Below are 25396 nucleotides of genomic sequence, written 5' to 3'. Positions count from 1 at the left end.
TATGGTTCATCAAAGCAACTTTTATTTTTATTTTTTTACAACCATAAAAATATATTATTTACATTTCATAAAGGTCTCTTTATACACACACACGTCTAATATAATTTTCTGCAATTCCTCCCATCTCCTGGGAAAGGAATGCACCTGGATTTCACACACTGAATGAGCCAGGAATGTTGTACGAACAAAAACATGATAAAAATAAAGACAAAAGAATTCTGATATTTACTCCATAATAGTTGCATAATTTATACAAAAATTGCCTTAGAAGTTTGATTGAAGGACCACTGAAACAAAAATACAAGTTGAATATTCGTAAGTGTTGCTATATTGTCATACAACTTAATATGTCTGGTAATGTTCTCCAATCATCTACCTGAAATAAATATTTAGCGAAAACTAAGGATTTTAAGTTTAAGGTCTCACTCACATCTATCTGCTGTTACTTCACTTTGTAACTACAAAGGCCTAAAAAACTAAATAGGATGAAATATTTCTTTTAAGCTCATTCCCTAAATGGCATGGTATCGGTAAAATCGTAACTTATGTGCATGGAAAACACATTAAACCGCATACGCATCTAGAGTGCGTTATCTTCACGCGTTTCGCCATATTCCTTCACTTATGTATGAAGGAGCGTAAAGGCGCCGCCTCTCTTTAATGTAACAGTTAGTTAATTAAAATAACAAAATACAAATTTCTACTTTGAAGTTACTTTCACCAACATGAGTTGGTCCGAGTGAGAGACGCGATGTATGAGTGAGACGCGTTTCACAACTGAAGGTAGAACGTATCAGAGATGTTCAGTAAAGGAAGCATTAGATTATATATGTATTTTACAAGTCCTGCGCTGTAGACTGAGAAGCCCTAAGGATTTTATGAAAAAGGGCATAAATATTGTTATAGGTTTATATAGCTCAAGCAGCTTTATAATGGAAATATTAAATTATACGTATACGCCTAACACCAGGTCTTTTTATACCAACTTGTGTTTTCGCTTCAGTGGTCTTTTAACAGTGATTAGTCCTCGAAGACCAATAAAAATACACAATTCTCACACAGTAGAAATCACATTTATTTTCAGGTGAAGGATAAAGAAGAATTTCTGATTTTGTGTCTTTGCCAGCAAATAATTAAAACAAAACGATTATTATCCCACGTCAGAAGACGAGACGCGGATTTTTGATACCTCCCTCCTGAGGTACCAGAGATAACACTTTAGTGTTTGTGGTATTAGCTCACCATAAAAATACAGCATTTTAAAAATATAGATCCTTCAGATAAGTGCTTTGATTGCCTGCCTTCGCTTTCAAAGTGTAGTTGCGTTTGGCATGAAATCGGCATAAAAGAAAAAAAAAAACAAGAACCATGTCTATATGATGGGCATGCTAGAGATAAAGGAATTCAGGCATGCTATTGGTAAAGGTAGAATAATACAGTTAGATTATTTGAAGTTCTGACACAGAAAGATATTAGGCATATTAATGGGAGCAAGGGTAGGAAAGACAGTGCAGTAACCATGATCTGCAGCAAGGGGGTGCTGCAGCTGAAGAACCGATGGCGTATAACCTTAATGCACTGTCAGCAAGGCCTGCCACTAAATTTCAGATGACGCTAGGACCCCGCACAGTTATATACGGGTTCCCAGATACAGGCGATCAATTCAGCGTTGATGTAAGCAGTCATGAAAATGGGGTTTGCAATAAATCCCCAAACATACACAAAATTGGAAGAATATACCTTCCAGGGCAGCTGTTATAGCTTGTAATACTAATCAGCAACAGTGCCTAGAGCGTGTACCCCAACTTAACACCAGCGCCTCATTGCTGGTGTCTCTGTATTGTAGTGTCCTTTCTTCCTTATTACACCCAAGTAGAGCAGGAGCGGAGGTCACATTGTCCTCATTAACCAAAAGACTTGGAAGAACTTTCACCAAAGTTGTGATGCCCAAGATTTCATCTTTCTGAATAACAAAAGCGCAGAACATCCCGGGGGAGGGCTGCATATTTTATTCCGGTGTGTTTAAAACCACCGGACCCCATTAAAAATAATAATGATGATAATTATGTAATGATAAGAGATGAGCGCAGGAACTATGGAGGGCCGAGGGCGACACACACACACACAGAAATGACGGTACGTAAGTAGGGTAACCAGAAAATACTATTCGGCCCCTTGTGGGCTCGCTGCGCTCGCCACGCTGCGGGCACAGTGGCTCGCCACATGGATTTATTCCCCTCCATGCCCAATTGGATGGTAGGGAATGACGTTGGACACTGGCTCATCTTTACGCTAATGTCCAACGTCATTCCCTACCATCCAACGTCATCCCTTACCATCCAAGTGGGCATGGAGGGGGAATAAATCCATGTGGAAGCGAGCCACTGTGCCCGCAAGGGGCCGAATGGTATTTCCCCAAGTTTGCGCTACTCGCTTATCTTCACTGAATAGTGAAGATACGTAAGTAGCGTAACCAGGGGGCCGCAAAGAAGTACCGAAATGACCTCTAGGCCGCACCTTACCCACTAGTTGGCCATCTATGTGATCTATTCTAGCTATCTTATAACCTGTGATACACAGACTAAAAAGGTAAATGTAAAATCCTGCGCGCGATGCAGGCATCAGCAAGTTCCCCCGCGAGTCTGCCTTATGTTTTAAAGGGGCAATCGTTTAAAAGGCAAAGCCAGGTTAGTTTTGCCATTTAAATGATTGCCCCTTGAAAACATATCGCGAGGGCCTACATCGTGCAGGCCATTATATTTACCCCATAGACTTCAAAATGTGGCGCCAGATTCCAGTAAAGAAAAGCATGAAACAACAACATTACTATACTTAGTACATAATAATACAAAGAAATGATTCAGCAGTATTGCTACTTCTTTAAGTCAAAAAATATTTTCTACTTAATAGAGAAGAAATGTGATGTAAGCTCATTAGGCTGAATGAGGAGTGGATACTGCTATATACGGAGTTTTAGCGCAGACACAGATTTTTACCAGAATGGGTCAATTATCTCTAGTCACAATGCCGTATTGATCAGGACTGGCCAGGGCGCATGGCAGCAGCGTGGCGTACTTGCTTGTAGGGGCTCCTCAGTGTTGGATGCAAGCAGATAACAGGACGGTCACAGACGTTCCCTTAAGTGCCTTCCACAACCATAACCCTTCGTTAAAACCACCGCCCAATCATATCAAATACTGCAGCGTGGCTGGGGGTTTCCATCCCCCCCTAAGACTAGCCTACCCATCGAACATAAAGGCAGCAACCATATAGTGGGTGTAGCCAATTCTCAGCCAATCAAATCATTAGGCTCTTGTGTTGTCACTGAGGCACCATGTGCCTCGTGCCTCAGTGATGTCACTAGTTCTGAGTCGACAGGATGCTCAGCCTACAATTTGGCAACGGAGCACACTCCGGCGTTGCTACAGCGATGTTTCTTTGTAAACGGATCACGTAGAAGAAAAACAGATTGCGATTGTGAAAACAGACAACCCTGAACTATCCCTATTCTGACAAGTCGAGGAGAGAAGTATATTTTAATATTGAACGACAACTCTGTGATCATTCATTTAGGTTTGCAATGTGTTCAGAATCCATATATATTTTAATGTGCAGAAAGGTAGGAGACGGATTTCAGCCGTGACGACGTCAGGGCATTCATGCCTACAAACCAATATTGACGCAATCTGAGTTGTACTAGGTAGAGCCTGGCACGGGGGAACCCCCTTCCCTGCCAGGGGCACCTGACAGACAACGTTCTCTTGGCAAAAATCATTTAGCAGCCATGCTCTGGCAGAGGCTGTTATGTATGAATCCCAGGGAGAGGACTAAGGGCACGGTGGTACATGCAAGGCTCCAGTTAGCCAGCTAATCAGAGCAGAGCGCCCGTCAATTTGACCAAGCCTCCTGACAACTAAAGAAAGGCAGTCAGATATGCAATCAGTGTCATGCCAGCCAAATATCATCATCTCGGGGCATTCTGGTGGCACAAGACACGAGTTGCCAACCCATAAATCTTCCTCCCCAATTACGGAGTGCAAGGGCCTAGCAGCATTGGAGAAGATGTCTGGTGTTACCAGTCTTATTTTTCTTTTTACACATGAGCTTTGCTCAAAAGAGAAAAACAGCTGAATCTATTCCGTAGCGATTTGCACTTTGAGGAACATCTGCGTCTTTCTTAGACCAGGATTTGGGAAATTAGAGAGACAGACACGTTAGCAGACCTGAGCCAATGCGCGGTCTTCTGTAACTCTGCTGAGCTGCTGACGCTCAGGCGTTTATAGCTTTCCACCGATCGCTGTCAATGCTATTGACGCTCCCGATGTGCGGCATCGAGGCAACGTCATCGAGGTAAGCCGTGGTGTCGATCTGCGTGCTGGAGTAGATTTCCGTGTCTATGCCCTCTTTTCTGGCGACAGCATAAGAATGCGGGAGGTGTACATCCGTGTCATCCGGCTCGTCCACTTGGGATTTGTAGGAGAATAGGATCTTTGGCTCAGACCTAAAGCAGATAGATAGAGGACATATAGGGGTCAGGGATGCAGAACAGGACCACCATACTGCAATTGGGGGGGGATATTTTTAGCATGCAGGGAAATTACTACCTTTAGCACACATTACAGGCTTGGATGCACCTACACCAGTGGTGTCAAATTCGGGCCCTTCAGCTTTTGTGGGACTACATATCCCAGCATGCCCTGCCACACTTTTAGCATGCCCTAATAGCAATACTGTGGCACTGCATGCTGGGATGTGTAGTTCCACTGCAGCTGGAGGGCCCGAGTTTGACACCACTGACCTACACCAAACTTAAATGATGTCCCACAAGTTCACCTCTCCATAGCACGCACAACATAGTTTTACCAACCATCTAGACCTGACCTGGCCAGCTATTGTGAAACTACACGCCCAACCCACCCTCCCAACGATCAGCTGCTACAGCATGCTGGGACTTGTAGTTTCGCAACAGATGAAGAGACACAGATTGGCCAGGCCTGATCTAGACACTCAATATAAAAGTGAAGGAACTCTTCAGTTGGACCCACCCTGAGGTCCTTATATTGTGTATACCAGGGGTTTCCAACCATGGTCCTCAAGGCACACCAACAGTCCAGGTTTTAGGGACAGCCATACTTGAGCAAAAGTGACTTAATTAGTGCCTCAGTTATTTTGATTTAACCATCTGTGCACAATCATGGATATCACTAAAACCAGGACTGTTAGTGTGCCTTGAGGACCGAGGTTGGGAATTACTGGTGTATACTGTACTTTTCTCCACGGTTCACCTCCAAATGCTTTAAATTTACAGTGGATTACATTAGTGAATTATTATACACCGGTTGGTTCATTAATTATATTCTTCAATTAGCCTTTTCTGTGCAGAGTCTTTGTGTTCTCTCTTTAGACCAGGGGTTCCCAACCACGGTCTTCAAGGCACACCAACAGTCCAGGTTTTAGGGATAGCCATACTTGAGAACAAGTGACTTAATTAGTTCCTCAGTTATATTGATTTAACCATCTGTGCACAATCATGGATATCACTAAAACCAGGACTGTTAGTGTGCCTTGAGGACCAAGGTTGAGAATCGCTGATCTAGACACTGCCTGCTATGAGTCAATGGTTGTGTGATGTCACATGACTGCATGGCATGCTATTATTTAACTTCTCAGTGCTTACATGGAACACGGCTTATATTCAATATAGGCCGGTATTCAATTAGGAGCTGTAAATTAGAGCTGCTAATGGATTCCCCAGGGGGCTATCTAATTATCCCCGAAGTCCATCCCAACGCAGGCACTTATCGGGGATTTTTCTTTCGGGACCTGATGTGTCCAAAAAAATTAAATCACTGAAAAGTGCTGTGTTTTCACCGCAGCAATGGCGAAAACAAATAGGGCCGTGAACTTATCACGGATCCACAAATCCTATGCGTTTTCGGCCAAATAATCCTACTTGTTTTACCGAACAAATTGGATACAGTGATTAAAAAATAAAAACGGGAAAAAAAAAAAATGAGTATTATCGTCGAAAAATCCCTGTTTTTCGCCCCAGAAAAATATATCGGGGCTAATTGGATACAGATGAATCTCTAAACACACTGTAATAATCTCTAAATAAACTTTCTGCAGTACAATACGACAATGCTATTTCAAGAAGAGCCACAAGAGGGCAGCACCCATGAAGAGAATGCTATCCAACCAAAGGCCCACAGGACTTTGCTATTAATATGTTATGTACTCACCCAAAGAAGCTTTTCAGGAACGCCACATACATTAGCGGAGCAAATAGGCTGAAGTATAAAAACGTAGTGACATCGACCATGCTGCAGGAGAAGGAGATTGGGTTGGTACATATATCCAAAACCGCTCTAAACATGGCTATTATCATCATACTGGCAACAAGACCTCAAGTGACTGTGTGGAGAGGGGCGCTATTTTCTTTGTGTTATATACACACAGGCGGCACAGTGTCACAATCATTAGCGCTGGGTTAATGGGTTTGATTCAGACCAGGATGTGTTTATGTCCATGTGTATGTTCTATCCGTGTTTGGGTGAGCGCCAGTTACCTCACATAGTCCAAAAACCTACTGATAGGTAAAATGGCTGCTGACAAGAAATGGGCCCCAGTGAGTGTGTGGTAGGGAACATCGATGGTAAGCTCTGTGGGGTATTATAGTGGCACTATAGAAAGGATAATAAATACACAAATCTAACCTACAAAACAAGTAAATGACTCTCAAGCTTCTGGACAAAGTTTAAAGTTGAACCAGTCACCTAAAGGTGGTGGAAGCAGCCATTTTGTGGATGGAAGGAATATCTCCAGCCACTATCAAGGCTGCATATGGGTTCAGCCCACAACATGGATGCCTCCACTGTGCTTAACTGACAGGGACACTTTAAACTGAGGGTCGCCGTCTGCAATGCGATATTTATCACGGATCGCCACAGGACTTGGCGACAGCAGTAGTTTGTACCTAGATTAAGATTGCGTTTCAGGATTGGATACGAGCAGCACATAACTCTGTTTGCATCATCCCCCAGGACGTCCTATTTGGCCGAGTTACTCCCCACTGCGGCCGGATCCCTATTGCGATAAATATTACCACACGGCCAGCAGTCACCCATCCATACTTAAACAGGTGAGATCTGCAGTAGTTAGATCTGAAGGTTTTGCCGCTCGTCACCGCGCAACAAGGTAGTGGGTGGCTGTATTATAAATGATCGGACGCCACTTTATCGGGTAACCTGAACCAGGATTTGGCGAGAGTGTGACTGACCGTACTCACCACAGCCCTTTGCTGATATCTGCGCACAACAGGGCACTTCCTATGAGCTGCACCATATTCAGCACGGCCAGGATTATTGCGTAGATGTAGAAACTCTTCCTCGCTGTAAGGGAGACAGGACATACCGCAAAACAGGTCAGGTAAATATCCCCAGCCTTTCAGCACCAAGCTGTATCGAGATTAATGAGACGTCTTCAGAAAAACTATTATGCAGAACAATACGGACATCTGGCCGGTGCCGATGTCTCTGGTGCCTAGTGACTGGCCAGGCCGAGCGAATGCATCTACTGAGTGTAAGTGATGAGTGAATCTGTGAAATGCGCAAATGTATACGTTCTTCCGAACCTGAGGACCCAACTGGGGTCCAAACCTTTGACACAGGGAGAGAACCAGTTAACAGTATTATAGCGGGATGCTAGACTGGGTAGGTACATGCGATATGTGGAGGAGGAGCCTCAGTGTTTCCGACGCGTTTCACTCACATGGTAGGGAGATGCGGTCTCTCAGTGGGGTTTTGGGTAGTATAGACACAAGTGCATACACCTGCGGACAAGAGACCAGGAGGGAATGTTAGATATGGTTAGAAAAACAACACAGGGAACAATGCACAGGACACCCAACAACAGGGCCGCAGTTGCGGTTTATAATAACGGCGATCATGAGCATTTTGGCACCTGATTCTATTCCAGGCTCTGCACTTAGCACACACTATGCTCCCTGGGATATGGTTAAAATCCCGACAGTCGGGATGCCGGTGCTTAGAATGTTGGCGCCGGAATCCTGACACCTGTCGGAAACCCGGTACAGGTATCCCGGCTGTAAGTAGTGTGGTTAGGGCTAGGGGTTAGGGACTAAGGGGGGAAGGTTTAGGGGGAGGGGAGATTAGGGTCAGGTACTGGGGAGGTGGGTTAGGGTAGGGAGAGGGGCAGGGTTAGAATACTGACCAACAAGTGTCGGTATTCTACTCATGTCGGGATGCCGATCCCTAATTATCATATTAAACCCATGGGATAATTCCATGCACTAAACACATACTAGACACTGTACTAAATAAATAACCGTTTTCCTGCATATACCACTAACACGCTACACTCCCTACACAAATGCCCAGACAGGACACATACCCTGCCCCAGGTTACTCCTTAGGAGAGCCCAGTACATTTCTAGAACTATAAATTAAAACCAATAGTCTCTTTCTCTCTAAGACCAGATGGTGCCGCAAGATGACATCATCGCCCCTTACCAGGAAGAAAAAGCAGGAGCTAGCGAGCCAGAAGTGTCTGCCACCGTGCCCGTAAATGTTGAAGTCTTCTGCCGACAGGTGGGAGTCGGGGTACAAGATTTCCAAAGTACCCTACAAGAAGAACAAACAGCTGGATTTATAGTCTTCCATCCACTTGTGCTTCTGCCTAATAGCAGTACAATATAGAAATAAGTCATGTGCCTTATGGGTGGAGCCTGTTACCAGCGCGCACATGAGAAAAGCAAAAAATCCAGAGACCTCCGACAGCGTGAGCATAACGGCCCCGACAGCCGGAGGCAGCACCATAATGGATTTATACACTGAGATATAAAACATATAAATGTACAAAGTGCGGATTCACCTGCGTCACAGAATAACCGAGTGACAGTACCGCTGTGATCGCCAGGACCCTCTTCACACTGGATTTACTTTCAAGGTGACCTGCAAAACACAGCCAGGATTCTAATCAAATACAGCCATAAGTATTGAATCAACATAGTGACGTAATGTATGTACTTATATCAGGTGTTTGCAGGAATGTGAAGGACTCTCGGACATCAAATACACAATTCCGGGTCACATTCCTTTGATTTGTTTTGAAAAAAGGATCGGAGATGAGCGGAAATGCTGGTGGGGTGGGGAAATGCTGGTGGGGTGGGGAAATGCTGGTGGGGCGGGGAAACGCTGGTGGGGCGGGGAAACGCTGGTGGGGCGGGGAACCTGGACATGCTCCCAGGAACTGGGACAGAATATAGCGGGTGACAGTAACAGATGTGGAGGTGAAATGTAACTGTCTAATGATGACTGTGTATCATCAATGGCACAGGAAAGCTAAATGATACTACATGATTCTATATCCAATCTCTCTTCTAATGCGACACAATGAACCACTCACCAAACGCCAGCCCCAAAATGATGACGCTTAGTTCTATGGCGAGCAGGAAGAACCTGGTGATTTCCCACAGAACCTGGGCAAGAAAGAAAGATTACAACTGGAATAATCAGGGATATATCAGAACAGCAGCAGCAGCAGTCACTAACAACACTGGTGCACGGGAGAAAGCTTCTGTGACCCCTAGCAACGACCAGATTCTGTCACACACACGCGTTCACTTTATCAGAACAATATGATACAACAGGTGAACGGGAGCAAATCAGCGGCGTGCTCTCTGAGCGGTGGTCGGCTCTAACCTTGTCTGTGACGGTAGCGACGCTGGACGAGCTCACGGTCATCGACACAACAGCCCGAGTGATCCCCACAAGGGCCACCACAAAGACCTAAAACCAGAGCAACAGATTAGAGGGTCGATCCATAAATTGAGGCAATAGTTAGGCTTATATTATAGACTATTCAGTTATTACAGTCTTACATGAAGACTCTACCTCCGTATAATATAGTCATTGCCAGGGGGTGTTATAGAGGAGTAATTACTGAAAATGGAAGCGGAAGGGACACTTTACGAGATCGAACATTTCAGTTTGGCTGCGGTGAAGGAGCGCGAGCAGGAGAAGATGCAATGTTTGCGTTTGCAGCTTGTCACTGGTCCATCCGCTTACATACCTGCATCGCAGTATAAAAATGGGCCAAGTTGCCGCCCTTAGATGCAGCCCAATTAAAACCGCTGCACAGGGCAACACCCTCCAACACCTGCCCCCCCCCCCTCCCCCCCCCCCCCCCCCAACACCCCCAGTATCTGGGAAAACATAAAACCAGGTTATTCAGAGGTGTTATTGCAACTTTAAGTGAAGTAGTGTAACACTCGCATATGAGGGTCTATATGCTATTGTTAAGAGAGTTACAAGTACCACACTGTATAAAGCTGGAAATATCTTTCCTTTAAAATCTGAGGTAAAAACATCAGTGAGAGTGTAGGAATGGCCTTCTCAGGATGGAGGCAGCCATTTTGTGTGCTGGACCAATGCTCAGGCAGCCATTTTGTGTGCTGGACCAATGCTCAGAAGCGGGCACCAGTGACGGTGCTGAGGTAACGTATACATTACACACACAGGCAAACTCACCAGGATGTAGAAAGTGGTGAAGATGGGACTCGATGTGACTCTGATTTTAGCTCTCGCCGATGGTAGCTTCCACAGCAGGAATACAAAGAAAAGGACATTGGGAATTAGCAGCAGGAGATCCCAATATCTCACCCTGAAAGAAAACCAGGAATAACCAATGTTAACGTCTACTACATTATTATTGTTCAAGACCTCATTGTACACCCATATCCTGTATATATCCTAACACACTGCAGCTAATTGAAAAAAATAAAAACACACACACATGGATGGAGCTAGCCACCAAAGCGCATGTTCGCACCCTGAGAGAGATTCTGTGCGTCACTCGCATAAGCCAGATGCGCGGGCAGTAGCCTCTGCCCGCGCATCTGGCTTATGTGGGTGTGCTCAGATGAGGAGAAATCTCAGCCTCCTCCACATCAGGTCATGGCTTGCTCGGGTTCCATACAAAAGGTCGACATGAGAAAAAGTCCACAGTACAGAAGGTCGACAGGTACCAAGGGTCAACACTAGGGTTAGGCACTATGAGGAACAGTTAAGGTTAGGCACTTACCGGAGGGTTAGGGTTAGGCACTTACCCCGAAAAGGTTAGGCACTAGGAGGGACAATTAGGGTTAGGCACCAAGGAGAGGGTTAGGGTGAAGATTAGGGTTAGAAAACAAAAAGTGTGTCAGCCATTTCCATGATGACCTTTTGAACATGTCGACTTTCTGTACTGTCTTAACTTTTGTCATGTAGGCATTTTTCCATGTCAATCTTTTGGTGTCTACCAAATTTTTGTCAACCTTTTGTATCACACCCGGCTTGCTTGCGTCCCTCATCTCAGATTTTAAAGTCAAATTAATAAATAATCTTCTCTCTTTCAGAGAGGAGATGTATCAATAATAATAACAACCACAATTCCTTAATCATGGCAGCAGAAAACGATTCAACGACTAAAACCTAAGAAAGCGGATGTTAGGCGAAATCACACCGCAACAGTAGAAGTATTAGCGATAAATGATCAGCAATCCGGACATCTCTATAAGGTTATATAACACTCTGCTCCCATCTTCCACAGAAATGTCGCTTCTGTGATTGATAGAGCTCCTAGGTGCCCAAAACCAGCCCACGGGGTGATTGTACACAAACGTAATTTCTCGTCTCAAATTCCTTACAACAGAATATGGACACATATAGCTGCATCCAAAGCGAACCCTGGTTTCCGAGTAGGAGAATTATATGATATGAAAGATGATCCTCACAGCGCCCCCAGAACCTCCTGCATCCTCATTCCTATACAGACCGCACTTTCCATCATGATCTGCCGAGTGTATTGATCCATTAATTACTCCCACGGAACGCCTGAGATATCAGCAGTAACAGTAACAGGCAGCTGACAAAGCATCTGACCAATATCCGAAAAGTGTCGGAGAAACTTAGACCATACCTTATTATTTAATAACAAAACGGATTTGTCTTCATCATCCAAAAGCAATGCCGGATGAGAGGATAATTAACATTTCCAAACCCAGATCTGTACAACACCTCACCGTTTACTTATGGGGGTAAATGTAATAGCCTGTGCGATGCAGGCATCGGTGAATTTCCGGCGAGTCTGTCCGATGTTTGAAAGGGGCAATCATTTAAAAGGCAAAGGCTGGTTTAGCCTTGGAAATGATTGCCGCTTTAAAACATTAGGCAGACTCGCCCATGTCTGCATCACTCAGGCTATCTGGCTTTCTACCCCGTCATCAAGCACCAGATAATGCTGCCAGAACCTATAAGGTTACTTTATATTTAAACTGATCCAAACACAAAATAAATATAACTGATTTAATATGATTTAGTCCACATTATTATCATTATAGAATTATTATTTACTCCAATATTATTTAGGTCAGTTCCCCAGCTCAATGTTATCGTTATACTCTGCTTCATGTGCCTCGGGGGCGAATACTTCATCACAAGCCCCGTTTACCATCTCTAACCGAACAGGCGCCCATGTTGTACCCTCTCCCTGAGACTGCCCATTGGCCATCGGTTCATTAGCTCAGGCTATTAGGGAAACACTTTTTATTACAGCGATTTCCATCCATAAAACTGTGAGCAAAATGTACACCTAGAATGCACCGTGTAGAAACAGGTGTGATTCTGTAAAACGACATTAACACCTCTAAATTGTAAGTCATCCCAGCCATTACCGCTGCTACCAAAGAGCTGACCCTCAAATAGAATTTCAGACCCTCTAAAAGAATCAATTAAGAGCGCTGTAAGAAGGCAGGAAATACAAAATGACATGAAAAAAGAAAAAAAAAAAGACAATAATAATAATAATAAAATTATAACATCAATAAAAAAAAAAAAACTATACAAATACCTGTTTACGGCACTGTAATCAATTTGGTGCCGCAAGCTGCTTGCAAAAATGAATAATATCCTGACTAACAATCACTGTGACACTGTAATATAATCAGCTGAGATAACCGGGTGTTAATTCCTTTGTTGTAGTATAGTAAGAGAGTCTCATTAGTGAATGTTACTTCCTTTGTTGTAGTATAGTAAGAGAGTCTCGTTAGTGAATGTTACTTCCTTTGTTGTAGTATAGTAAGAGAGTCTCGTTAGTGAATGTTACTTCCTTTGTTGTAGTATAGTAAGAGAGTCTCGTTAGTGAATGTTACTTCCTTTGTTGTAGTATAGTAAGAGAGTCTCGTTAGTGAATGTTACTTCCTTTGTTGTAGTATAGTAAGAGAGTCTCGTTAGTGAATGTTATTTCCTTTGTTGTAGTATAGTAAGAGAGTCTCGTTAGTGAATGTTATTTCCTTTGTTGTAGTATAGTAAGAGAGTCTCGTTAGTGAATGTTACTTCCTTTGTTGTAGTATAGTAAGAGAGTCTCGTTAGTGAATGTTACTTCCTTTGTTGTAGTATAGTAAGAGAGTCTCGTTAGTGAATGTTACTTCCTTTGTTGTAGTATAGTAAGAGAGAGTCTCGTTAGTGAATGTTACTTCCTTTGTTGTAGTATAGTAAGAGAGAGTCTCGTTAGTGAATGTTACTTCCTTTGTTGTAGTATAGTAAGAGAGAGTCTCGTTAGTGAATGTTACTTCCTTTGTTGTAGTATAGTAAGAGAGTCTCGTTAGTGAATGTTACTTCCTTTGTTGTAGCATAGTAAGAGAGTCTCGTTAGTAAATGTTTCTTCCTTTGTTGTAGTATAGTAAGAGAGTCTCGTTAGTGAATGTTATTTCCTTTGTTGTAGTATAGTAGGAGAGAGTCTCGTTAGTGAATGTTACTTCCTTTGTTGTAGTATAGTAAGAGAGTCTCGTTAGTGAATGTTACTTCCTTTGTTGTAGTATAGTAAGAGAGTCCTGTTAGTGAATGTTACTTCCTTTAGAGTAAAATGCAGAAGAATTCTCCCCTCCCTGACGCGCGTAGAATCCTTCACCAAAACTTGTTATTAGAAGGTAACAAGACCCAATTATAATGTATAGACTGTCCACCCCCCCATTACGCCTTAAGCAGGAGAACCAGTGATATAACAGGAAGTGTAACAGGTATATTCAGGTAAAGTCCTATGGCCCTGCCCCTATAGAAATGTGTACTCTGCTTTCACAAAAACAGGATTAGCAGACACAAATACTGGTCCTGCTTATACATTACTTAGCCTCTCTCACGGCCACATTCCCTCTAAGGATTATTACCTTATCATTTAAGACCTCATTGAGGTCTCACAATAAACTCACAAGCCCGGAGCAAACCATAGCTGTCAGGTTTCCCACAGCAAACACTGACTAAGGTAAATATACTAACGTGTCCTCATAACCTACGCTCCTGCCGGATCCAATGAGATCGGCTATTGTATAAAAGATAGACAGTTAAATGGTCGACATTGTCTAGCTAGACACCAGATGTTACACAGGCAATAGGTTGACAAGTGGACACACTAAATGTCAACATGGAAGAAGGTCAACAGGTACAAATGGTCGACAGGGTCAAAAGATCGACACCACAACCCCCGAAAAAAAAAAAAAAAATCCAAATCATCAACCTAACCATAACCATCCCTCCTGGTGCTTAACCCTAACCGTCCCATTTAGTGACTAACCCTCCGGTACGTGCCTAACCCTCCCTTCTGGTGCCTAACCTAACCCTCCCATTTAGTGACTAACCCAAACCCTCCCTCCCGGTGACTAACCCTCCCTCCTGGTGCCTAACCCTCCCATTTAGTGACTAACCCTAACCCTCCCTCCCGGTGACTAACCCTAACCCTCCCTCCCGGTGACTAACCTTAACCCTCCCATTTAGTGACTAACCCTAACCCTCCCTCCTGGTGCCTAACCCTAACCCTCCCATTTAGTGACTAACCCTAACCCTCCCTCCTGGTGCCTAACCCTAACCCTCCCATTTAGTGACTAACCCTCCGGTACGTCCCTAAGCCTAACCCTCCCTACGTGTTCCTAACCTTCCGGTAAGTGCTGATCCCTAAACTTAACCATATATATATATATATTTTTTTTTTTTAAATATGTCGACCATTTGACCCTGTCGACCATTTGTATCTATTGACCTTTAGTGTCGACCTATTGCCTGTCTAACATCTGGTGTCTATCTAGACATTGTCTACCTTATTACTGTAGATCTATGTGCACAAATTAGATTTTCTTGAAAATAACAACACTATTCTGTCCTCGGAATTGTACCCACATATAATATACAGCCCCTGGTTTCTGCTCTCTTACATAGGTGCTGATACAGAATTGATAAGATTGAGCGTAAATTACGCTGTAAAAAAGCACATGCACAAATAGCGCATTTACGCACATATGCAGCGCTCGGAATGCGCTTCGGTCGGTAACGCTGGCACAAGTTTCTGGTTTACGCCTGGTACACGTCACAGACACTTACATCACGCTGTGCCCACGTTGTAAAGCATTAATTATTCTCTGCATTTGATTAGGTATCAATTAAACTACAAATACCTCTCTAGCACAGCAGAACCGTTTCTGTCTCGTATACGGTAAAACATGCTCAATACAGCTTTATCCAGTGTTTCGAATATCCATGCATAAGCACCGGTGACTTAATTAATACCTCAGTCGGTTTGATTTAACCATCTGTGATTAAGCATAGATATCCTTAAAACCTGGACTGTTAGGGTGCCTCCTTGAGGACAGAGTTTGGGAAATCCTGGCTTAATCTATGCAGCTAGTGTTCATTCTAGCACCCTGAACCAGTTAAAACCCGTGCAGTTCCTCTTTCCTGCCTGGGGTGTCGCTCTCTGCTATGGTGCTTCTAGCACACAAACTGATTAATCTCAGCAGTTTGTTGCATCAGCTGTGTGCTAGAAGCACCAGAGCAGAGAGCGACACCCCTGCCATGATAGAGGAACTGCACGGGATGTGACAGGTGCAGGGTGCTAGAATGAAGACTATGCATCTAAGCACCACTTGTTTGCACACTGTTCTAGGCATGCACAAGACATGCTATGGCAACTGGCAGCCCACACTCTGCATGTCTCCCATGGTTGGTGCTCTCTCTCTCTCCATGGGCAATATCTCCAACTTCTAACAGACACACTTAGTAACTATACCCTTAGGAGAGAACGTTGCTGTCCTGTGTGCACCAAAGGACAGTGCCCTACTGCTGCTGCAACACTACCACTGCCGATTCAACCTCTGCCGGTTCCCGCGCTATTTAGCTGCGAGCTAACTACGAGGAGACATAATATCGCAGGTCTTTTCGGTGAGCAGTTGTTTCGGCAAAATATTAGCACAGTTAATAGAGGAACAGTCTGTTGAATTGGAAGCGATACCTCCAAATATCATTGTGGACTGGTACTTGGGTAGAACATTCAGGTTGAAAATTTAAGCTCGCTTATGCTGGGATCAGCCTACATACACACTTACCAATCAGTGGCCCGATCTGTCGTGCCTGACGTCACAACAAGGCGGGCATTTACATGTGCCCGCCCAGTTGTGATGTCAGCCACCGGCGGCCTCTGCAGCAAGCGTACGGGCGGCTGACTTTGGGGGTCATTCAGACCCGCTCGTGAGCGGCAGTACGCTCGCAAGCGGGTCGATGTTCCCCACTGCGCATGACGGAGGGAGCTCCGTCGTGCGCATGCGCGAGACCCGACGAGCGACGGTCTTTCCATCGCTCCGGGTCTCGCACCAAAGGGGGCGTGCTGTCGATGTTTATTGACAGCACGCCCCCTTTGGTGGGCGTGCCTGCCAGACAGAGGCGTTCCCATGGGAACGCCTACCGTCTTAAGCCGGCCCCACTGACATCACTAGTGATGTCAGTGGGAGTGATTTTGGCTCTGATAGAGCCAAAATCACTCCAGGGCTTGCGGCAGGGAGACCCTACCGCAGGGTCTCCGTCGCAAGTCCGATGGTCGCGATGGTCAAGACCATCGCGACCATCTTTTTGGCCGCTCGCATATGCTGTGGGTGGTGACCCGCAGCTATACGAGCGGCCAGGAGGCCGCTCCATTTTCATGGAGGAGGGCCCTGATTCAGAGCGAGCGCTCTGGTCAGAGCGTTCAGCTCTGAATTAGGCCCTTTGCCCTCGTTTTGCTCACTGGAGTTTAATGGGAGATAAATAAGGCTTTCCAGAATGTATCCAACCCCAGTCATCCTCTCTGTCATAAGCAAATTAAAAGTTGATATTAGTTACGAGACAGCTCTGGGATGAGTGTACACCTTCTTTATTGCAATGACAAAGCCACTGCACACACCAAAAACATTCCAAAGTTGTGTCACTAAGTAAAAATAGAAAAAAAAAAGTACAAAAATAAAACTTAAGGGGCCTATCCATTACCCGACTTTGTGAACAATCCGACCGAAACCAGGAGGTTTTGGTCGCATTGTTCACATAGTCGGGTAATGGATAGCCGGCAAGGACCAGCGATGCGCGTCCACGCTGGGTCCTTGCCCACCCCGACTGTCTACTGAACATGCCCGTCAACCTGACGACTCTCTCAGGTTCGGCATGTTCAGGGATAGGAGGTCGGGCTCGTTCACTGAATGAAGTTCAGTGCGGGCACCGCACCTCGGCGACATGAAGGTCTGAACGCTGGACGTTTAAGACTTTCATGTAGCGTAGAGGATACCCCCCTTTAAACTATATCCTTGATAATGAGATTATTTATGCATATATTAACTGGTTATATACCTTTTAATTGGGGTGGGAATTGCAAAAAAAAACAAAACTAATTTTGCCTGAAAACATACTTGCCACCTACACAAAACTGCACATTATATAAGTATTCAGGCCCGTCACTAGGGTAGTGCGACCAGTGCCATGGCACAGGGCACCGCAGGGCAGGGGGCGATGTTCAGGCCTGTCAATTTTCCTGTTTATTACCATTCTCACTTGTAGCTTCCTCTTATTTTATCCCCAGCATCTCCTGGCCTACCCTATCTCTTCCCTGGTCCTTCCCCATGAGGCCATGGTCCTCTCTCAGGTGCACTATATTATGTCCCTATTTATCCCCAGCATCTCCTGGCCTCTCCTATCTCTTCCCTGGCCCTTCCCCATGAGGCCATGGTCCTCTCTCAGGTGCACTATATTATGTCCCTATTTATCCCCAGCATCTCCTGGCCTCCCCTATCTCTTCCCTGGTCCTTCCCCATGAGGCCATGGTCCTCTCTCAGGTGCACTATATTATGTCCCTATTTATCCCCAGCATCTCCTGGCCTCTCCTATCTCTTCCCTGGCCCTTCCCCATGAGGCCATGGTCCTCTCTCAGGTGCACTATATTATGTCCCTATTTATCCCCAGCATCTCCTGGCCTCTCCTATCTCTTCCCTGGCCCTTCCCCATGAGGCCATGGCCCTCTCTCAGGTGCACTATATTATGTCCCTATTTATCCCCAGCATCTCCTGGCCTCCCCTATCTCTTCCCTGGCCCTTCCCCATGAGGCCATGGCCCTCTCTCAGGTGCACTATATTATGTCCCTATTTATCCCCAGCATCTCCTGGCCTCTCCTATCTCTTCCCTGGCCCTTCCCCATGAGGCCATGGCCCTCTCTCAGGTGCACTATATTATGTCCCTATTTATCCCCAGCATCTCCTGGCCTCTCCTATCTCTTCCCTGGCCCTTCCCCATGAGGCCATGGCCCTCTCTCAGGTGCACTATATTATGTCCCTATTTATCCCCAGCATCTCCTGGCCTCCCCTGTCTTTTCCCTGGCCCGTCCCCATGAGGCCATGGCCCTCTCTCAGGTGCACTATATTATGTCCCTATTTATCCCCAGCATCTCCTGGCCTCCCCTGTCTCTTCCCTGGCCCGTCCCCATGAGGCCATGGCCCTCTCTCAGGTGCACTATATTATGTCCCTATTTGTCCCCAGCATCTCCTGGCCTCCCCTGTCTCTTCCCTGGCCCGTCCCCATGAGGCCATGGCCCTTTTCCAGGTGCGTTATCTCCCTATTTAAAAAGTAGGGGGGCGCCAATGCTCTCTCTGGCACAGGGCACCAAAAAGTCTAGTTACGGCTCTGTAGGTATTGAACACAAATCTAAATATATGGTTGTATTTATTGCATGGTACAGCCATATCGTGTTGTTTACGTACTAATTTTTTATTTTATAACCGTGATGCAATATTACTTGCATTTGAAAATAACTGGACAGAATGTATGCAGATAACTATTAAATAGTTACGTAGTGCACTGATATTAGTTTACGTGCAGTTTTACATTTCTTGTATATTATCTTTTATAAAATTAAGGTGCACTAAGGCATAAAAACCCATCGCTTAAGTAATTTTCTGCACATAAACTAGAACACGGATATAATCACTCAATAAAAGACCTTTGTCTTTACACCCAGCCATTAATGACGACACTTCACCTTTTATTATCACATTAATACTAACAAACCTTTCCAAATGCAAAGATACAGATTAACTCTTTCGGAGCCTCAAGTTGTTCAATTAATCTATCTATGGCTTAACTATTAATGGGAAAATGCCATAAGCAAAAAATTAAATAAATAAAAAGTCAGTCCCTATTTTAGGTGTAGGGCGTAATTCTATTTATTCTTATAATCTTGTATAGCCTTTAGATGTTTAGAACAGAAGATACCACCCCCCGACCCCCTGTGACAGACACAAGCAGCCAGCGAGACCCATACTTGGAACTCCTGATGTCTTCGTACAGGATGACCAGGCAGAAGTGCGGCACTGAGATGTTGGTGGCATTGCCGGAAGCTGTCGTCGGGTGCATGGATGTAGCCTGGGAGGCAGTGACGGGTAAGGAGGTAAAGTTGTAGAATAAACTGCTCGGGGTCTGCGAAGACATCCTGTGTGTGATCTGTGCAGGACACAAAGGACAAGAGAGTCACAAGCCTCATTTCCTGCCGAGACCGCACCACAACCAGGAGATAACGTGTCCATTCCCTTTTGAGCATAACAACTGCTAACTCTGTACCACAAACAGTACAGCAATGCAGTATCAGTGCTAGTAATACCGGCCCTCTGTAAACCTAATGCTCAATGCCTTGTGATTGAACAGAAGCAGCACTTCCACAAAAATGGGGATAGTCAACATTTTTTGCAGCAGTGCAAAACCTAATTATCTTGTTGGTTCCAGTTTCTAACCAGCTACATCCTATGTAATGGGTACGGCAGATCGCAGCCTCTGCCCCGGTCACTCTCTAAAATGAAAGATCTACAGCAGGAGGTCCCAACAATTCACAAAATACATTGAATATTTACTATTACCATACACAGATATTGTGTTTTTGTCTTTTAAAAACCCACTCAGCTCAGCTGCACCTGGCCTTACATAGGGGATCGGTATGATTTACCGCCGGACGCAAGACCGGCACCAGTGAAGATCCCGACTGCGCTAATGGTAAGCACTAACTAACCTAACCCTCCCCAGGGGTGCCTAATCCTGACCTTCCTCCCAAGTGCCTAACCCTAACCCCCCTCTAAGTGCCTAACCCTAACCCCCCCCGCTGCCTAAACCTAACCTCCCCCGCTGCCTAAGCCTAACGCTAACCCCCCCTTCCCCTAGCCTAACCCTAACCCTCCCGGGGGGGTGCCTAGCCCTAAGTCCCCCCCGGGAGCCCCTAACCTAACCCCCCCCCCCCCCCCCCCCCGCAGCTGTCCCCGCCCGGCTTACCTTCGATCGTTATGCCGGGCATTGGGCTCCCGGCGTAGGTAAAATGACAGGTGTCGGGATCTCGACGCCTGTCATTAGACAGTCAGGATACCGAGAGTCGGCAATTAGACCGTCGGCATCCCGACTGCATACCTTACACAGAGACACTCACAAGAACATGTGCATATATGTAAAAGTTGCCATTCCTTGACAGAGGTTGACGTATTTGACACTGTATAAACATTTGCGGAGAGCAAATGAATTGTTCCACTTTATCAGCGATATCAGGCTGGGGAATGGATGTCTACAGCGTCGTACAATGAGATCATTATACGGGAAGTCTGGTGTGAGTTGAAAATTATTCCCTACCACAACACGTCTTTTTGTGTGTGTTCAATGGGGTTTGTTTTGTAACACCTCTTTTATAACTACTGTATTAACATTATTACATTTTATATGCTTTTAAATACATTTATGCATAGTGGTTCGCAGGTTATTACTGCACTGAAACGTGTTTCAGATGAGTTTCCAAAGTGCTTGTAGGCTACCTACACAAAATGTAAAAAAAAATGTAAAATGCGTCAGTCACACAAAAACCAGCATGTTAAAATGTTAGCGATAAAGGAGCGGCTACAGAATTGTTTACAAAATGAGTGTGAATCTATATAATAAACATGACCGCCGATAAAAAATTAGGTCATCACGTTGTGCCTGCAGGTTGGACCTAGCATGCACGGTGCTCACCTGTACTTTTGGCACACAGCCGGAAGTGCAACAGATGTCAGTACGCGGTGGTTCCCAATGGGATCCCCGATATCTTCAGTTCCCCCCATGTGTCGGGCTGAGCCAAGGAGAGGGTCCTTGGTGCCCCAGGCCTGAGCATAGAGCACTGACTACCTACAAAATAATGATTGCATGCAACAATAGCGCATTTACGCCCATATGCAGAGCAGTACATATCTCGCTAGGATAGTGATATAATATATTATGATATGTTTCTGGTTTACATCAAGTCATCAGCATGTATTTGCATTGCCCTGTGCAAAAGATTCGCTTCCTAACAGGTGAACGGTTGAAACGGTATACAATCGGGAAACCGTCTGTCTTAACACCGGCAGCCGACTTCCCAATGATCATAACCCGGCGAGGGTCAAATGCCGGGCGTTTAGATGTAGACGCCTGACATTTCCCCGATGCCGGGAGACCGGCGCCCGGCATCCCGATCGAAGGGATGCCGGGCGCTGCGAGCGGACAGCCGCAGGGGGAGGGGGGGGGGGGAGGGTTAGGTTTAGGGCACCCGGGGGGGAGACTTAGGGTTAGGCACCCCCCCGGGAGGGTTAGGTTTAGGCAGAGGGGAAGGGGGGGGTTAGGGTTAGGCACTTAGGGGGAGGATTAGGGTTAGGCACTTGGGGGGGGGGAGGTTAGGGTTAGGCACCCCTAAGGAGGGTTAGGTTAGTTTATACTTACCTTAGGGACGATCTGGATTTCCAGCGCTGTCGGGCTTCCGCTGCCGGGCTCTGCTCATCTGTCGGCCATGCGGCCGGCGGTATTTCATACCGATTCCGTTGAAACGCCTGTTTCCTTCCCTGTGCCGCATCTCCAGTTACAGAGAGTCGTAAGCGTCGGATACGCGCAGGATTGCAATTATGCATAGGCAAGCTTTCGCTTTCTGAGCATGCACAGAATTAACTCACAATAGGTCACGCCGACAGGCGCAGTACTCACTCTACACCAACCCCACGTTACACTGAGCGATATCAGTGACCATTTCATGTGCTAATTATCAAATACTCTGGACGTTTGGGAACAAACCCTACAAATGTGGGACACGGTGCGAGGACAGGAAGGAGGGGAGAAGAGGTAATAATGAACCAATCATAGGCCCTCATTCAGAGCCGTACGCTCTGAGCAGAGCGCACGCTCTGAATGAGGGCCGCCCTCCATAATTATGGAGCGTCCTCCTGGACGCTCGTATAGCTGTGGGTCACCACCCACAGCCTATACGAGCGTGCAGTTTGATGGCCGCGATGGTCTTGACCATCGAAACTGAGTGCAAAAGCCAGCGGTTGAGTTTTTCAACCGCAAGGCCCGGAGTGATTTTGGCTCTATCAGAGCCAAAATCACTCCCACTGACATCACTAGTGATGTCAGTGGGCCAGCTTCTGACGGTAGGCGTTCCCTTGGGAACGCCCCCGTCAGGGAGGCACGCCCCCGGCACGCCCACCAAAGGGGGCGTGCTGTCAATCAACATCGACAGCACGCCCCCTTTGATCAGACACAACGAGCGAAGGAAAATCCTTCGCTCGTCGCGTCTGGCGCATGCGCACGACGGAGCTCCCGCCGTCGTGCGCATGCGCAGTGCACAACATCGACCCACTTGCGAGCGGACAGCCGCTTGCGAGTGGGTCTGAATCAGGGCCATAGTTTGTACCAGTGACAGAGGTAAAATAATACACAGTCTATGACAATGGGCCTGCGAGGCACAAGCCTGACTAAAATAATCTGAAAACAAGAATTTCTGGATCTATAAAGAAAAAAAAAAAAAGAACAGTGTCAAAGTAAAACCAAAAGTATGTTTTATCATCCCAATATATTCTAGTTACTTTAAAGAAGGAAACATATCTGTTTACTAAATGATATATTACAATAATCCTAATTTATCATTTTGCTGTACTGTACACACTTCACTGGAAATTAAAGTAAAAGGAAAGATATGGGGGTTATGTTATAGGTTTAGTTTTCACAGAGCCGTGTGTTTTTCTGCCAGATTGCAGCTAAATTTAAAGAAGCAATTATCAGGCTGAACCAACCTTACAACTGATGGCTTCTTTACATTTATCTGCAATCTCGCAGAAAAACAGACGGCTCCATGAAATAGGACTCTATTACGTTATGTCCTCCACATCAGTACAGCCCCACACGGGTCTCCCCTATAATACCCTCCCTCCAGCCCCACACTGATCTCCCCTATAATACCCCACCCCACAATGGTCTCCCCTATAATATCCTTCCACCAGACCCAAACTGGTCTCCCCTATAACACCATCCCTCAGCCTGATCTCACCTTTTATTGCCACCCATCCCCTCACTGGTCTCCCACCAGTCCCACAGTGATTTCCCCTATAATACCCTTGCCCATACTATTCTCCCCTATAACTAACACCAGACCCTCACTGGTCTCCCCTATAATACTCTCCCTCAGCCTGAGCTCCCCTATAATACCCACCTGTCCCTGTACAATACCCTCCAGCCCCACACTGATCACCTGTATAATAGCCCACTGCCCCACACTGGTCTCCTGTATAATGCCCCCTGCCCTACAGTGGTCTCCTGTATAATGCCCCCTGCCCCACAGTGGTCTTCTGTATAATATCCTCTGACCCACACTGGTCTCCTGTATAATGCCCTCTGACCCACACTGGTCTCCTGTATAATATCCTCTGACCCACACTGGTCTCCTGTATAATATCCTCTGACCCACACTGGTCTCCTGTATAATATCCTCTGCCCCACACTGGTCTCCTGTATAATACCCCCTGCCCCACAGTGGTCTCCTGTATAATACCCCCTGCCGCACACTAGTCTCCTGTATAATGCCCTCTGCCCCTCACTAGTCTCCTGTATAATACCCCCTGCCCCACACTGGTCTCCTGTATAATGCCCCCTGCCCCACACTGGTCTCCTGTATAATGCCCCCTGCCCCACACTGGTCTCCTGTATAATGCCCTCTGACCCACACTGGTCTCCTGTATAATGCCCTCTGACCCACACTGGTCTCCTGTATAATGCCCTCTGCCCCACACTGGTCTCCTGTATAATGCCCCCTGCCCCACACTGGTCTCCTGTATAATATCCTCTGACCCACACTGGTCTCCTGTATAATATCCTCTGCCCCACACTGGTCTCCTGTATAATATCCTCTGCCCCACACTGGTCTCCTGTATAATACCCCCTGCCCCACAGTGGTCTCCTGTATAATACCCCCTGCCGCACACTAGTCTCCTGTATAATGCCCTCTGCCCCTCACTAGTCTCCTGTATAATACCCCCTGCCCCACACTGGTCTCCTGTATAATGCCCCCTGCCCCACACTGGTCTCCTGTATAATGCCCCCTGCCCCACACTGGTCTCCTGTATAATGCCCTCTGCCCCACACTGGTCTCCTGTATAATACCCCCTGCCCCACACTGGTCTCCTGTATAATGCCCCCTGCCCCACACTGGTCTCCTGTATAATGCCCTCTGCCCCACACTGGTCTCCTGTATAATATCCCCTAGCCCCACACTGTTCTCCTGTATAATATCCCCTAGCCCCACACTGGTCTCCTGTATAATATCCCCTAGCCCCACACTGTTCTCCTGTATACTGTCAGCAGTACCTGTTTCCCTCTGTTTACACTCCCGATTACTGCACCGCTCTGTACAATGATCACTGGACGTTTCCTGTATATTCCCCTCTCACCACCCACCCGCTTACCTGTCACCGAGCTCTGTGAGTGTGTCACCCCCGGAGCCCGAAGCCCCCTTCTCAACAGCTATATGAGAATCTCCCGTCCGTCCCCGCTGCTTCTCGATGGCTCGGTGCTCGGCTGCGACTCCTGCCGAGTACAGAGCAATGGATCCGGAGGCCGCTTCCGGATTGCTGCAGGCTCTGGGCTCCTGTAACACGTGACCTGCCCTGTCACTCAGACTGGCCAGGGTCCAGGGATGTACTGTGTCACTCAGACTGGCCAGGGTCCAGGGATGTATACTCAGTGTCACTCAGACT

At 46.2% G+C, this 25396-nt stretch overlaps 1 protein-coding gene across 1 annotated transcript; it reads right to left on the bottom strand.

Annotated features, from left to right (window-relative positions):
* Nucleotides 1-25192, bottom strand: TPRA1 (transmembrane protein adipocyte associated 1). Its single transcript, XM_088479848.1, has 11 exons — nt 25106-25192; nt 19657-19835; nt 10551-10683; nt 9723-9809; nt 9427-9499; nt 8893-8972; nt 8532-8642; nt 7771-7831; nt 7289-7391; nt 6243-6323; nt 1-4501 (listed from the first exon to the last, which is right to left on the bottom strand). Exons 2-11 carry the CDS (start codon nt 19821-19823, stop codon nt 4270-4272), a joined length of 1128 nt encoding a protein of 375 aa, XP_088335974.1. The 5' UTR covers nt 19824-19835; nt 25106-25192; the 3' UTR covers nt 1-4269.
* Nucleotides 25193-25396: the final 204 nt, after the last annotated feature.

This window comes from Taudactylus pleione, unplaced genomic scaffold (assembly GCF_031769625.1).
Source record: "Taudactylus pleione unplaced genomic scaffold, aTauple2 ptg000247l, whole genome shotgun sequence".
NCBI lineage: Eukaryota > Metazoa > Chordata > Amphibia > Anura > Myobatrachidae > Taudactylus > Taudactylus pleione.
The sequence above is the reverse complement of the archived record's forward strand: the minus strand, read 5'-3'. Positions and strand labels throughout refer to the sequence as shown.